The following is a 14,734-nucleotide window of genomic DNA, read 5'->3' on the forward strand; positions in this document are numbered from 1 at the left end:
CCGCTGTAATATTTTAGTCCAATCTTCCTTGAAGAACTGTTTTAATACAGAAATGTCTGTAGGTTTTTCATCATGAACTTCTCATCTAAGGTCAAAGCATGTTTATTGGGAATACTTTGGGACTTTGCCTAGGCTAATCCAAAACTTTAGAATGACTAAAATGAAGCTTAATTCATGTGAAGTTGCTTCCATGGGCCCTGTTGGGGATCAGAACTGGTGTGGTATTGGGGCGTCGCCCGCTGCATGGCAGCACTCGGGTCCAAATCTGAGGCGGCCCATCCAGGTAGGTTGAACGTCTTGTCTCTCCAGCATGATGATCATCTTCTTCTGCTGTAAGGAGGAGCTACGTAAACTCTGCATTTCATTGGCGGCACTCTCTGAGGTGCGCAGATTTGGAACTGCCCAGATTTCTGTAAGTGGGTACACCTTTTATTGGTCTGGTTGCACTGATGGCTGTCATACTCAGGGAGTAGCTGTTGTTGTAGCGGATCAGCTCCTTCCTGCAGCAGCAAAGTATCCCCACACATCACACTAGCATCACCATGTTTTATAGACTGCTGTGTTTGTTTTACACTGAAAATATTGGGAGATATTTCAGGCAAAAAAGTTTCACTATTGTCTCAAAACAGGTTAAATTACAACACATCCTAAACAAGAACAGCTAATTCAACAGCACAGTTTCAGTGTACATGCATCTCATGGCTGTTGTGCTGCTTCCCTACATTTATTGGTTTTTTTTTAAGTAAAATAAATCCTGCTGAATATTTTTGGATAGGCACAACCTGGAAAATGGAACTTATTTAATGAGACCACCATCTAATTAAAGGACACATTGTTCCTGGAAAATGACAGACAAGCATTTAAGTCTTGTTGGCAGCAGTGGTTTTTAGATTGCTATACTGCAGTGAAACCCGTTGTGTGTCCTACATCTCATAACTACAGTCACTGTAGCTCTACCTTCATCTGAACTTTATTGTGACTGACTTCTTTTTTGTAATATTTCTTAAAATGATTTTTGCTGCAGTATTCGTTCTGTATCATGTAATGTATATATGTGAGAATCTCCACCACTTACACTTGGAATGAGACGTTCATTGGTTTGTTATTGTATAGTTCAATTGATTGCATTTCTAAACAATTAAAATCTGAGTTTCCATTAACATTGCGATTCTTGTTGGTCTCCAGAATTTGTTGAAGTGGAAGTGTGGAGTTGCCAAAAAAGGACAGAATAAGTAATGAGACAATCAGAGTGGAAGAGATATCTAAAAAAATACTGGAAAGTAGACTGAAGTGGTATGAACATGTGATGAAGAGAGACAATGAATATGTGGGTAAAAGAGCGATGGAAATTGAAGTACAGGGAAGGGTAAAGCAAGGGAGGGGGAAGCGGAGGTGGATGGATAAAGCAAAAGAAGATCTGAAGAAAAAGGGCTTGACTGTCGAGGAGGTGCAGGACCAAGCTGTATGGAGAAGGTTGATCCAGCACATCGACCCCACATAGGATTATGAAAGGATGAGGAGGAAGAAGACTTACTAATGAGCTAAGATGCACCACCCTGTTTAAATGGCATTTTGTGTGTGTGTGTGTGTCTGTGATCAATTTTTTATTTATTCAAGGCATTTAACATAATCCTTAGATAGATAGATAGATAGATAGATAGATAGATAGATAGATAGATAGATAGATAGATAGATAGATAGATAGATAGATAGATAGATAGATAGATAGATAGATAGATAGATAGATAGATAGATAGATAGATAGATAGATACTTTATTAAACCCAAGGGGAAATTCACATACTCCAGCAGCAGCATACTGATAAAAACAATATTAAATTAAAGAGTGATAAAAATGCAGATATAACAGACAGTAACTTTGTATAATGTTAATGTTTACCGCCCCGGGTGGAAATGAAGAGTCGCATAGTGTGGCGGAGGAACGATCCCCTCAGTCTGTCAGTGGAGCAGGACAGTGACAGCAGTCTGTTGCTGAAGCTGCTCCTCTGTCTGGAGATGATACTGTTCAGTGGATGCAGTGGATTCTCCATGATTGACAGGAGCCTGCTCAGTGCCTGTCGCTCTGCCACGGATGTCAAACTGTCCAGCTTCGTGCCTACAATAGAGCCTGCCTTCCTCACCAGTTTGTCCAGGCGTGAGGCATCCCTCTTCTTTATGCTGCCTCCCCAGCACACCACCACGTAGAAGGCGCTCGCCACAACCGTCTGATAGAACATCTGTAGCATCTTATTGCAGATGTTGAAGGACGCCAGCCTTCTAAGGAAGTACAGTCGGCTCTGTCCTTTCTTGCACAGAGTATCAGTATTGGCAGTCCAGTCCAATTTATCATCCAGCTGCACTCCCAGGTATTTATAGGTCTGTACCCTCTGCACATAGTCACCTCTGATGATCACAGGGTCCAAGAGAGCCCTGGTCCTCCTAAAATCCACCACCAGCTCCTTGGTTTTGCTGGTGTTCAGTTGTAGATGGTTTGAGTCGCACCATTTAACAAAGTCCTTGATTAGGTTCCTATACTCATCCTCCTGCCCACTCCTAATGCAGCCCACGATAGCAGTATCGTCAGCGAACTTTTGCACATGGCAGGACTCTGAGTTGTATTGGAAGTCCGATGTATATAGGCTGAACAGGACCAGAAAAAGCACAGTCCCCTGCGGCGCTCCTGTGCTGCTGACCACAATGTCAGACCTGCAGTTCCCAAGACACACATACTGAGGTCTGTCTGTAAGATAGTCCACGATCCATGCCACCAGGTATGAATCTACTCCCATCTCTGTCAGCTTGTCCCTAAGGAGCAGAGGTTGGATGGTGTTGAAGGCGCTAGAGAAGTCCAGAAACATAATTCTTACTGCACCACTGCCTCTGTCCAAGTGGGAGAGGGGTCGATGTAGCATATAGATGATGGCATCCTCTGCCTCCACCTTCTCCTGGTATGCAAACTGCAGAGGGTCGAGGGCGTGGTGGACCTGTAGCCTCAGGTGGTGAAGCAGCAGCCACTCCATGGTCTTCATCACATTGCCATTAAGACGTCAATTTAAAAAAGTAAAAACTTTAAACCCCAAACAGGACCTAATACCCCACAAAACCACACTCCATACTTCCCACTCTTCAGAGCCTAGCAGCAGAGGTAAAATCAACAAAATGCATAGATGAAAGAGAGGAAAATAATTAGGTAACAAAATCATCACACACCCTGACCAATGAACCCAAGTTTGATGTTGTCAGTGGACATCAAATAATAAAGTTTTCGTTTTTGAAACTGAGGTAAACCAATTCTCAATGAATTCTAAGGATACACCATTAATCTGAGAGGTAAACAGCTGAAAAAGTATTAAATTAACAAAGGATGATCACCATTTGTCAAAGAAAGAAGCTCAGGAGATTTCAATTGAGAGACAAGAAGTAATTTAGCTGCAGTAGTGCCAAGGCAGAGCACTTCACACTAGTGTGAGGTGAGAAAAAGCTTTGAAAGGTCCAAAACAAGTAGAGTTTAAGGAATAAGAATGATGTTTACAGACAGAAAGGAAGAAAGAAACTGGGTTATCTATAACCAGAAACAGAGAACTGTATGGCGGTGCCAGGAAAACCAAGAGAACATAAATGACAAAGTGAATCAGGAGAAAGACCCATGAGAAAACATTTATATGGAGAATGGTAAAGTCTGTAAATTACTTTGAGTTGGATGAATTGGTAGTTAGTGGTTCTGGAACAAAATCTCATATTCTTAAAAGTATTTTGCCAGCAGAAAGGACAAGGCTCTGGAGCAAGATCACAGGACCTCTGTGAGAGTAAAGGAAGAGTTTTGTAGGTAAATTTACAGAGTTAAGAATAATGAGCTAGGAAAAGGAAAATGAGACTGAAGAGCCTGCAATGTCATAAGGTCTGAACTGTCAAAACAGATCACCCAGAAGGCTTACTTCATGGAGGAGGAAAATTGCACCTTACCAACCAATTAACAGGGTAGGGTTGCAAAGGATGAAATACAGGTATGAATTTCATGTTATGAATATAAAGCAGGTCTACCAAATACTGTATATGATGAAGCATGGTGGCACAAGGGCCATGGCATAGGATTTACAAAAACAACATACAGCTGGCCATTTCATCCACTCAGCTATTAGGTAACTGATGTTTCAAAATCTAATCATGATTTTCTGGTGAATCATTAGCATTAGTCTCATTTGTAATAAAGGTAATTATCTTTTTTCATTTGAAAAAAGTTATTCTTTTTGAACTTTTTGTTGTATTTACATGTTTTCACATGAGGAGTTGTACATTTTCAGAGCAAGCTACATCAGACAAGACATTTGTACAGTTACTACAGTAAGTGAGAAATCAGGTGTGGAATGGATGGCCGCTGTAAAAGTGGTGTTAAGTCCCAGTTTGACAGTGAAGTCACAAGCCAGGGACTACATGGACCAATATAGAATTGCCATTCAATGTTGTGTACTCGTCTTTGTAACATGAGAGGAAACTTGACCATACAAAAGATAAAAAAGATGCAAATATTTGTAACAAGATTGAATCATAAGGGATGAATGGGCATCTACTTAATTTAAACCTATATATGTGTTTTCCAGTTGACCTTGACAGGATGAATGACGATGTAGCACGCTACAGCTGCACCCCTCGAAATTACTCTGTAAATCTCAGAGAAGAGCTGAAGGTGACCAATGCTGTTTTTTTCCCCCGTTGCCTGCTGGTACAGCGTTGTGGTGGGAACTGCGCATGTGGCACAGACAACTGGAGATCCTGCACCTGTGGTGTGTTAAAAAAGTCCATGAAGCTTTATGAGGTATGAAACAATTTTTTGAAGGCACCTAAAACATAAAACATATAATGCACTATAAAATCAGAACCCAAGACAGCTGTTAACAGTAAATGTCAGTGTATTCACCCCAGAAATGGTCTCAATCCACAATATCCACTATTGAGGGAAAGCTGGAACCTATCCTAGTATCATCTGGTGTGAGGTGCATTTAGAATGATTTTCAGCAATCATTATTGTACTTTTTAGTTAATCTGAGATATGCTGGCTCATAAATTACATGATCTCTAAGGACAAAGTCTATGCAGTTAATTGGCACATGTTAGCTTCTCTTATTATTGTGTAATTCATTGCAAGACTGAAAAAAAAACTTATACTGTGTACTTCAGTAAAAATCTGTATAAATTATTTGCGTCCCATCATCTAATTATGGCTATCTGTGATGCTTTGTTTCTCAATGAATTTGTCTCCCATATACAGTAATTTGAACTAGTGGTTCTTTTTATGTTTGTAAATTATTTAAATGCTTAATAATGCAAAAATGTTAGATTTTAGTTCTTTAAACTATGCATTACCTTAAACAAAACCTTTTCCAGTTTACAGAAAAAGTGTCTAGCTAGTGTATATTTTGCCATTTGTGTTTTTGAGTCGATTCTTCATTTTATTGGCTTCAGAGCACTAGCTCTTTTCATGTCAAATTTTCTGTAATGTGCTAATAATAATTCTTTGCATTTATATAGCGCTTTTCTCACTACTCAAAGCACTCAGCAATTGCAGGTTAAGGGCCTTGCTTAAGGGCCCAACAGAGCAGAGTCTCTATTGGCATTTACGGGATTCGAACCGGCAACCTTCCAATTGCCAGTGCAGATCCCTAGCCTCAGAGCCACCACTCCGCCTCCGTGCTAGTACAGAGATAACCGCTTCACCTCAGTTGTATTGCTTATATACTGGACATTTTGGTAATGTTAATGCAGCCACAGATCTCGTCAAAGTCATGACATGTATCACACCAGCTACCCTAAGTGCCATTTTATTAATCACCATCACAAGAGTAATTCAGGTTGTGAGCTTTAGAAGCAGGAGCACCTCCTACTGTAGAACACAATACTCAGGGTTGTGATCAGTGATGTTATTAAGATGATTAAAAAGTATTGGTGGTTTAAAACTACTCACAGTGGGTACAGGTTAAAATATAGTGGATTACTTGTGGCTTTCTCCTTCCTCAGCTGACCTCAGATGTTGGTGCCAGTGCTCCTGTCTTCCACAGATCCATTCATATGGCTCCAATGGTCTATCTTTTTTATGCCTCATCCCCAACTTACAGATTCAAACCATCAGTTCTGCTTTCTTGAGATCAGGGACAACACCACTGGTAGTCATTTTTCCTAATCAGTGGATTTAAGTCAAGATCCTCTCTGAGATCACCAGCAGGCACATTCCAAGACCAAATGTATTTTACCACTAGGAGCAGGTCTTGTAAGTTCTGCTTTTTGGTGCTTGATCATCTCTCGCTCTCTCTTTCTTTATTTCTCTCTGTCTTTCTTTCACATACTCACATACACATACCCTCTCCAGGCATCTTTTGTTGGCTCTGTCCCTTCCAACAAAGTCTCTTTCATACGCCCACGTGGTTCATGTCAAAAATGTCACTAGGTAATGAGGAACATATGGGGAATTTGACGAGGGTCAAGACATTAGTTCCTTGAGTTATTCATGTTTTTCATGAATTGATTCAGAATTCAGAAAAAAAAAAATTTTGGTTCTCAAACCACGTTTGCCTCAAATTTGTATGAGAATGGACCATTTTATGTCCTAGATATCATAGGATGTAAAATGAGAATGGCACTCTTTCAGTATTTACATTAAATAAGGCAGCCCCCAGCAGAGAATACAAAAGAGGTCCTTGTCATTGCTTTACAGACCTAACAAGATAACTAACAGACACAGAACTACATACAGCCGCCTTGCAGAGTATTTTACAACTCACACAATTACACATTTGAAAATAAAATCCACACAATACATTACAGCTCACTATGCATTCTTTTCTTCACAATTACAGTACATTTAGAAACCCTCTTATCATTTTTTCACTGCCCTCAGCCCCTGCATTCATTTTGGACTGCTTCTTTCTAATAAGAGTTAAACTTACACAAACTCTCACATCAGTGCTACCACTCATGTTATGTGCTTCTCTATGACCAGACAGTCACCATTCATGTATAAACTTTGCTCCAGGGCAAATAAAAAGCAGTAAAATATCCATTTTAAAGAAAAATACTTCTGAAATTGGATTCTGCTAAAGTATCTTAAAAACACATTTGACTCTCTGTTTACTTCTTTTACAATACACAGTAGAGTGGATTCAGAAAGTATTCAGACCCCTTCATTTTCTGCACACTTTATTGTGTTGCATATTTATTTTTAAATGTTTTCATTTTCCATTTTTACACATCTATCTACACTCAATAACCCATACTGACAAAGTAAAAACATGTTTTCAGAAAGTTTAACACATTTAATAAAATCAAAAACTAATCTCTCATTTCTGTAATTATATAGACCCTGTTCTGTGGTGCTCCAAATTGTGGTAAGGTGCATCCTGTTTGCTTTAATCATCCTTGAGATGTGTCTAGAAGTTGGTTGGAATCCATTTGAGACAAATTGAATTGATTGGACATCATTTAGAAAGGCACAACATACCTGTGTGTATTAAGTCCCACAATCCACGCTGCAATGCAGAACAAAACCTAAGCCATGTAGTCCTAGGAAGTCTCTGAACACCTCCGCAATCAAATTGTGGTGAGGCATAGATCTGGGCAAGGATATAAAACCATTTCTAAAGCTTTGACGGTTTGCAGGACACAGTGGCTGCAATAATTGTGAAATGGGACACATTTAGACTCTCCAGAACTCTTCCAAGAATTGACTGTCCATTCAAACTGAGTAATTGGGCAAGGAGGTCACTCTAACAAAAATTCAGATGTCCTTTGCTGAGATGGGAGAACCTGTCCAAAGTATGACCATCTCAGCAGCATTCCATTGATCATGTGTTTATGGTTGAGTGGCTATATATGCAAGCCATTGTTGAGTAAAAGTATAAGACGCCAGTGAAAAGAATCTCTGTGCATGAGGAAAAATTTAACTCATTATATATATTTAACACATTATATCAGGTGAGGACCAGGCAATGCTCATCACCTGTCTAATACTATTCCTGTGGTGGCGCATCATGGTGGCAACATCATGCTATGGGGTCAGGGAAGGATGGATGCAACCAAATACAGAAAGATCCTTAAAGAAACCCTTCTCCAGAGTGCACACAACCTCAGACTGGAGCTATGGGTCATCTTTCAGCATGGAATAACCCAAAGCAACTAATACAACTAAGACAGCACTGGATGGTTTTGGGACAAGTCTCTGACTGTCATTGAGTGGGCCAGACTTAATCCCAAAGAACATCATTGGAGAGACCTGAAGATGGCAGTTTACAGATGTTCTCCATTTAATCTAATCACACTTGAGAGGATTTGCCAATAGAAATGGGATAAATCCATGTGTGTAAAGCTTGTAGGGACTTACCTTAAAAGACTCAAAACTGTCATTTCTGACAAAGGGACTTCTCCAAAGTATCGAATTAAGGGAAAGAATTCATATACGAATGAGAGATTTAAGGTTTTGATTTTTAATAAGGTTGAAAAACATGTTTTCAGTTTGTCATTATGGATTATGAATGTAGATTAATGAGCAAAATTGAAAAATGTACCCATTTAAAATGAAGTTTACCACACAATAAAGTATGAAGAAAGTGAAGGGGTCTAAATACTTTCTGAATCCTCTTCACTTGATTAAACTACTGAAACCAAGTATAACCATTGTTTTCTTTAGGTCTGTGACATTTGATCCCAGTTGTTCCAGTAACATTTTCAACGCTTACAGAAATTTTGTGCCATTAGCAAATATAGTAATACTTTATTTTTTGTAGACCCATTTTAATGATAAAAAACATATTATTTTCTGTTCTGAAACTTTTAAGCAACCAGTCCTTATCCCGAGAGATACTTATCTACACCCACAATGGAGTACTCATCATTATGTTTAGATTTTGCAAATCTTTTAGTGGTTGGTATACTAAGACAGTTTTCATTCCTAGTGTGTAACTGAAGTTATAGATTCCTTTACATGCACAGTGTGGACCACACTTTTCAAGAGCATGGAGGCAACAATGGCAGTCTACGCTATGCTATTTGTATTATGATGTTATTACAGTACCTATGAGAAGAAGTCAAAAACGGTATTAAGGGGCTTTTTGTTTTCTTCAAAAAGTGTGCACAAAAGTCCATTCAGTATTACATTTTATTTATGACTGGTACAGTTATAATTTAGAGTGTGTTCTTGACTTTTGAAAATCATTTTATAATAATAATAATAATAATACATTTTATTTATATAGCGCCTTTCCCATGCTCAAGGCACTTACAGAATATAATAAAGAACGGCAGAATATACAGTATATAGCATTGTACAAACCAGATAAATAAATAAAGAAGATTAAGACAGTAAATTCTGAAAAAAACAGACAACATAATTGGTGGTCTAGCACACACATACAGGTTACATTGGCATCTTGACAGAGATGTAAACTGAGAGAAAGGTAATAAAGTCAAGTAGAGCTAAAAGCCTTCCTGAACAGATGAGTTTTGAGTTGTTTTTTAAAGGAATTCATGGAGTCAGCTGACCTGATTAATTTTGGTAGGTCATTCCAGAGTCTGGGCGCTATACAGCTGAAGGCCCTGTCACCCATGGAGTGTAGATTAGTGAGGGGCACAACAAGATTACCAGAATCAGAGGACCTTAGTGGGCGGGCAGGCACATAGTGATGGAGGAGGTCACTGATGTAGTTTGGTGCGAGGTTATTTAAAGCTTTGTAGGTTATTAGTAGGATTTTATATTCGATTCTGTAGGACACAGGGAGCCAGTGAAGACGGAGCAGGATGGGATGGGTGTTTATAGCTAATTTTGTTTTTTTCAGGAAACATTAGAAGATAATATTAAGGTGTCTGGAATCCACAATCAAATAAGAAAACAAATTAAAATATGTATTTTTTCACTGTTTTTTATTAAATGAGTGAGCTTGCAATGCACATGAAAAGAAGGTATTTTTCTCATATTAGAAATTGTAACATCAGTTTCTATTCCTCCCAAACACTGCTTTCCTTTCTTGTCTGGGAATGTGTCTGTAAATTCACTTTCCTCCTCTTATCAGCATTGCACGTTGTCAATGCCTTACAATTAGAAGCCGGGAGAGTCTCAGAGTTCTCAAGATATCGTGCAGGTCTGAAAACCTTGCTTTAACTCAGCATTCCTAATTAGTTTTCATCTGGCCAGGTTTCCTCTCAGTATTTTTGTTATAAATAAATATATGTGCTGATCAAAGAGTCCCACTCATCTTCTCTCAATCACATTAAAATACTGTATAAAATTATTTTCTGATTTCCAGAGCTACGCTTGATTAACCTATTATCCTTCAGTCTCATGGATAGCATGAAAACTGGAACACACATATTTGGTTTGCCAGCTGTAGCTAAAGTAAAAAAATGAAATGTTGTCAGGGATTGATCGCTTCAGCTGGTTGGACCCACTGGTTTGACAAATCTGCTGTGAGAGGATGATAGCTTAGTCCTTAGACACACTGTATGATTTTCCGTTTTTTTTTTTTTTAATCTTATCATTTTAAACCATAGAACATAAGAATGAACTTTGTTCTTCTTGTCAGCTGTTCAATGTTTTGTAGGTTCAGTGCAGTCTCAAAGAGGTGTAGACCCCCTATCTGTATACTGAATGATGAGAAAATAACTTTTAGCTACAGCAGCTACTAAAAACACTAAGAAAGTCTGCAATTCTTTCAAGAATACAGTTTTTGAATTTATGCACCTTTACAGTAGAAAAATTATATGAATTGAAGTATTATTAAAATTGGTCTACAAAAGTTATAAACTATATGAATCGGTGTCTTAAATGTTTCTACTTGGGTTTTAAACAACAGTTAGTATTGACTTTAATCACAATATGCCATGATATGTAAAACTATAAAAGCAACACAGTACGAGTTGCTGCAAAATGCATGACAAAAAAACAAGTTTAAGCCTTTCTCCATCTGCCTAAACTCATGCCCATTTTTTCAATAAAAAGTTACTTTGACAACTAGCTGTGGTCTGCTTATGATAACAGACACTCCTGAACATACGTGCAGCAGTTCTAATCAGCAACATGATTCCCAGTCTGTCTACACTGTGTTCCAGAGTATAAAAACCCCCTTAAAATTCTAAACTTATATTCTAAATCAGTTTTACCACATAATCTGTCAAATATCTTGTCTGTGGCCTAGGTCCATTGTCCGTTGTGTGCCAACCCTGTGCTACTTCTGTCCTTTCCTACCTATTGCCAGTTCGACAAACTCTAGATGTTTACATCCACTCAGTGGCCACTTTATTAGGGACACCAGAGCAGCCTGATATCTTCAAGTCATTAATTCAGTAATGTGATGGAAATGGCGATTTTGGTCCTTGCTGCTTCAGTGTCATTGCACATTTCCTACAGATTTTTTGGCTAGGCATTCATTCTACAAAAATCTAATTCTGCCTCATTTCTAAGGTTCTCTTTTGGAACAAGATCTAGCAACTTTCTGGGCCACTATAAACTAAAATCAATGTTGTGTTTGTAAATCAGCTTCAGATAATGGGAGCTTTGTGACATTGCAGATTATCTTGTTGGGAGTAGCAGTAGTAATAGTCATGACATGGACAGATTACGTTGAAATTCATACTTACATGATTTACCAGTATCGCACAGTGGCACGCCCAGAGGCCATTATAACCAAGAATGTGTTAATATACAAAACTCCATTTAATTTAGCAGAAAACACAAAAGAACTTGCCAGATGTACTCTTTACCTTTGTTTCCATACCATTTTTTACACCCAGTTCTGAATCCCTGTGGAAAAGTCTTGAGAAAACCTTCAGTATATGCAAGAATTTGAAGAACATAATTATATATATACAGTTCAGTATTAGGACACTAAAAGAACTGGCTGCTGCAAATGGGGCTTTGCAGTCATATGTGAATAATAATAAATTAAAAATCAATCAATATTGAAATACAAATAGTGAAGACTAGTAATGTCTTGACTATATTTTAAAATCAAATTATTGACATAATGATTAAAGAAGGTATCTTTTTTTATCAAAAGCATTAAACTTTCTGGGCAAGTCCGAAAATATATATATATATATACAGTAATCCCTCCTCCATCGCGGGGGTTGCGTTCCAGAGCCACCCGCGAAATAAGAAAATCCGCGAAGTAGAAACCGTATGTTTATGTGGTTATTTTTATGTTGTCATGCTTGGGTCACAGATTTGCGCAGAAACACAGGAGGTTGTAGAGAGACAGGAACGTTATTCAAACACTGCAAACAAACATTTGTCTCTTTTTCAAAAGTTTAAACTGTGCTCCATGACAAGACAGAGATGACAGTTCTGTCTCACAATTAAAAGAATGCAAACATATCTTCCTCTTCAAAGGAAACAGAGAGTAAAGCAAACAAATCAATAGGGCTGTTTGGCTCTTAAGTATGCGAAGCACCGCGGCACAAAGCTGTTGAAGGCGGCAGCTCACACCCTCTCCGTCAGGAGCAGGGAGAGAGAGAGAGAAACAAAGTCAAAAACCAATACGTGCCCTTTGAGCTTTTAAGTATGCGAAGCACCGTGCAGCATACTTAAAAGCTGCACACAGAAGATAGCAGCGTGAAGATAATCTTTCAGCATTTTTAGACGAGCGTCCGTATCGTCTAGGTGTGCGAACAGCCCCCCTGCTCACACCCCCTACGTCAGGATCACAGATAGTCAGCGCAAGAGAAAGAGAAAGAAAAGTAAGTTGGGTAGCTTCTCAGCCATCTGCCAATAGCGTCCCTTATATGAAATCAACTGGGCAAACCAACTGAGGAAGCATGTACCAGAAATTAAAAGACCTATTGTCCGCAGAAATCCGCGAACCAGCAAAAAATCCGCGATATATATTTAAATATGCTTACATATAAAATCCGCGATAGAGTGAAGCCGCGAAAGGCGAAGCGCGATATAGCGAGGGATCACTGTATATATATATATATATATATATATATATATATATATATATATATATATATATATATATATATATATATATATATATATACAGGGTGAGTCAAAATTATGTTAACATTTCAATGGCGGAAACAGTTTATTCACAAAACATACTTCATATGTGCAAGATGATTTACAGTAATGTCTCAACCTGTTCACCATCATGTTCAACACACAAAATAGTACTATTTCAAGCCCGGACACACATTTCGCGGGGAATAGATGATACCACAGTCCATATTCTGTCCTTCAGGTCATTGATATCACAAACTTTCCTGCTATACACATGCTCCTTCACCATAACCAGAAATCACAGGGTGTCAAATCAGGAGAGTGTGGAGGCCATGGCAATGGTCCACCACAACCTATCCATCGACCTGGAAATGTGTGGTCGAGATAAAAATAATCCATTAGTGTTAAATTAATTTTGACTCACCCTGTAGTCAGAATCACAACAAACGAGCACACAAAAAAAAAAAGGTTTGGGACAGCCCTCTGTATATTGTCCCTGGCTGCAAATGGATAATAAATGCATTGAATCATACAGGTTGTAGTCCACATCCAAACTGAGTTGCTGGTTCAAAGATGGCGGCTTTAAGGGAGACCGGAGAAAGTTAACGTCAATAGTGGAGCTGGAACCTGAAGTGGTGTCATTGGGGCCGGAAGTGACATCGTGAGTAGGGCTGGAACAGGAAGTGGTGTCATTGGGCCCAAGACCGTAAGTGACGTCATCAGGGCCAAGCAGAATTTCCCGTAACTGGTCTACAGAGAAGTAAGAGAAAGAGTTAGTGCACAAGGGGTTTACCAAAAATATCATATGAGCCGTTTAGGAATGACAGACACTTTTCTACATAGCCCCCCCCATTTCCAGGGACTCAAAAATATGTGTATAAACTAACATAATAATAAATATAATGATCATTTTCAATATTTGGTTGAAAATCCCTTATAGTGAATGACTGCCTGATGTCTGGAACCCATGGCCATCTCCAAATTCTGAGTTTCCACTCTAGTGATACTTTGCCAGACCTTTACTTCAGCTGTCTTCAGTAGTTGCTTATTCGTTGGACTTTCCGCCATCAGTTTTGCCTTCAGTAAATGAAATGCATGTCAAATTGGGTTGAGGTCAGTTGATTGACTTGGCCTTTGAAGAATATTCCACTTCTTTACCTTGAAAAGTTTTTGGTTTGCTTGGTTTGGTTTTGCTTTCCTATCAGTTTTGCAGCATTTGGCTGAATCTGAGTCGACCGTATAGCCCTATACACTTCAGAATTCGTCCTGCTACTTATGCCAGTAGTCATATCATCAATAAATACTAGTGGCTGACTTCCATTTACAGCCATGCATGATCATGCTATAAAACTTCCTCCACCATGTAGACCAGAGGGTATTGTATGGTGCAGCAAAAGGCTGTGGAAGGTCTTTTGGTTCTGGGTGCTAGGCAATCTATGCATGTTGCTGACTCTGAATCTATTAAAAGAGCCCAAGACCATCATGCTTCTTCTCCCAATGACATGTGAAATCCCTGCATGATGAACCAAAGATTTCAAATTTTGTTTCCTTGGTCTATGAAACTTTCATCTGGTCTTCAGTAGTCTATAGATGGTGTTTCTTGGCCCAGGCAAGTGCTAAGCTTATACTGCAATTTTACCAAATATTGTCAAATCTGCTGCTCAAAGTTTTCTCTTCACAGTTGAAAGTGACACTTGCTTACTTTGGCCACTGGTAATCTTTCCTTGAAACTGTTGTCCAATGAGGTGCCTGTGAG

General features: G+C 38.8%; 1 protein-coding gene across 3 annotated transcripts in view; it reads left to right on the forward strand.

Annotated features, from left to right (window-relative positions):
• The window catches only part of pdgfd (platelet derived growth factor d), a 338,383-nt gene that overhangs the window by 317,769 nt on the left and 5,880 nt on the right, over positions 1-14,734 (forward strand). For all 3 annotated transcript variants that reach the window (XM_051926891.1, XM_051926890.1, XM_028800404.2), the window contains exon 6: positions 4,598-4,812. In XM_051926891.1, the coding sequence (XP_051782851.1) occupies positions 4,598-4,812 (215 nt within the window). The remainder of the gene's footprint in view (positions 1-4,597; positions 4,813-14,734) is intronic.

The sequence above is a fragment of the Erpetoichthys calabaricus genome, chromosome 4 (genome assembly GCF_900747795.2).
Source record: "Erpetoichthys calabaricus chromosome 4, fErpCal1.3, whole genome shotgun sequence".
In the NCBI taxonomy this organism is placed as follows: Eukaryota; Metazoa; Chordata; class Cladistia; order Polypteriformes; family Polypteridae; genus Erpetoichthys; species Erpetoichthys calabaricus.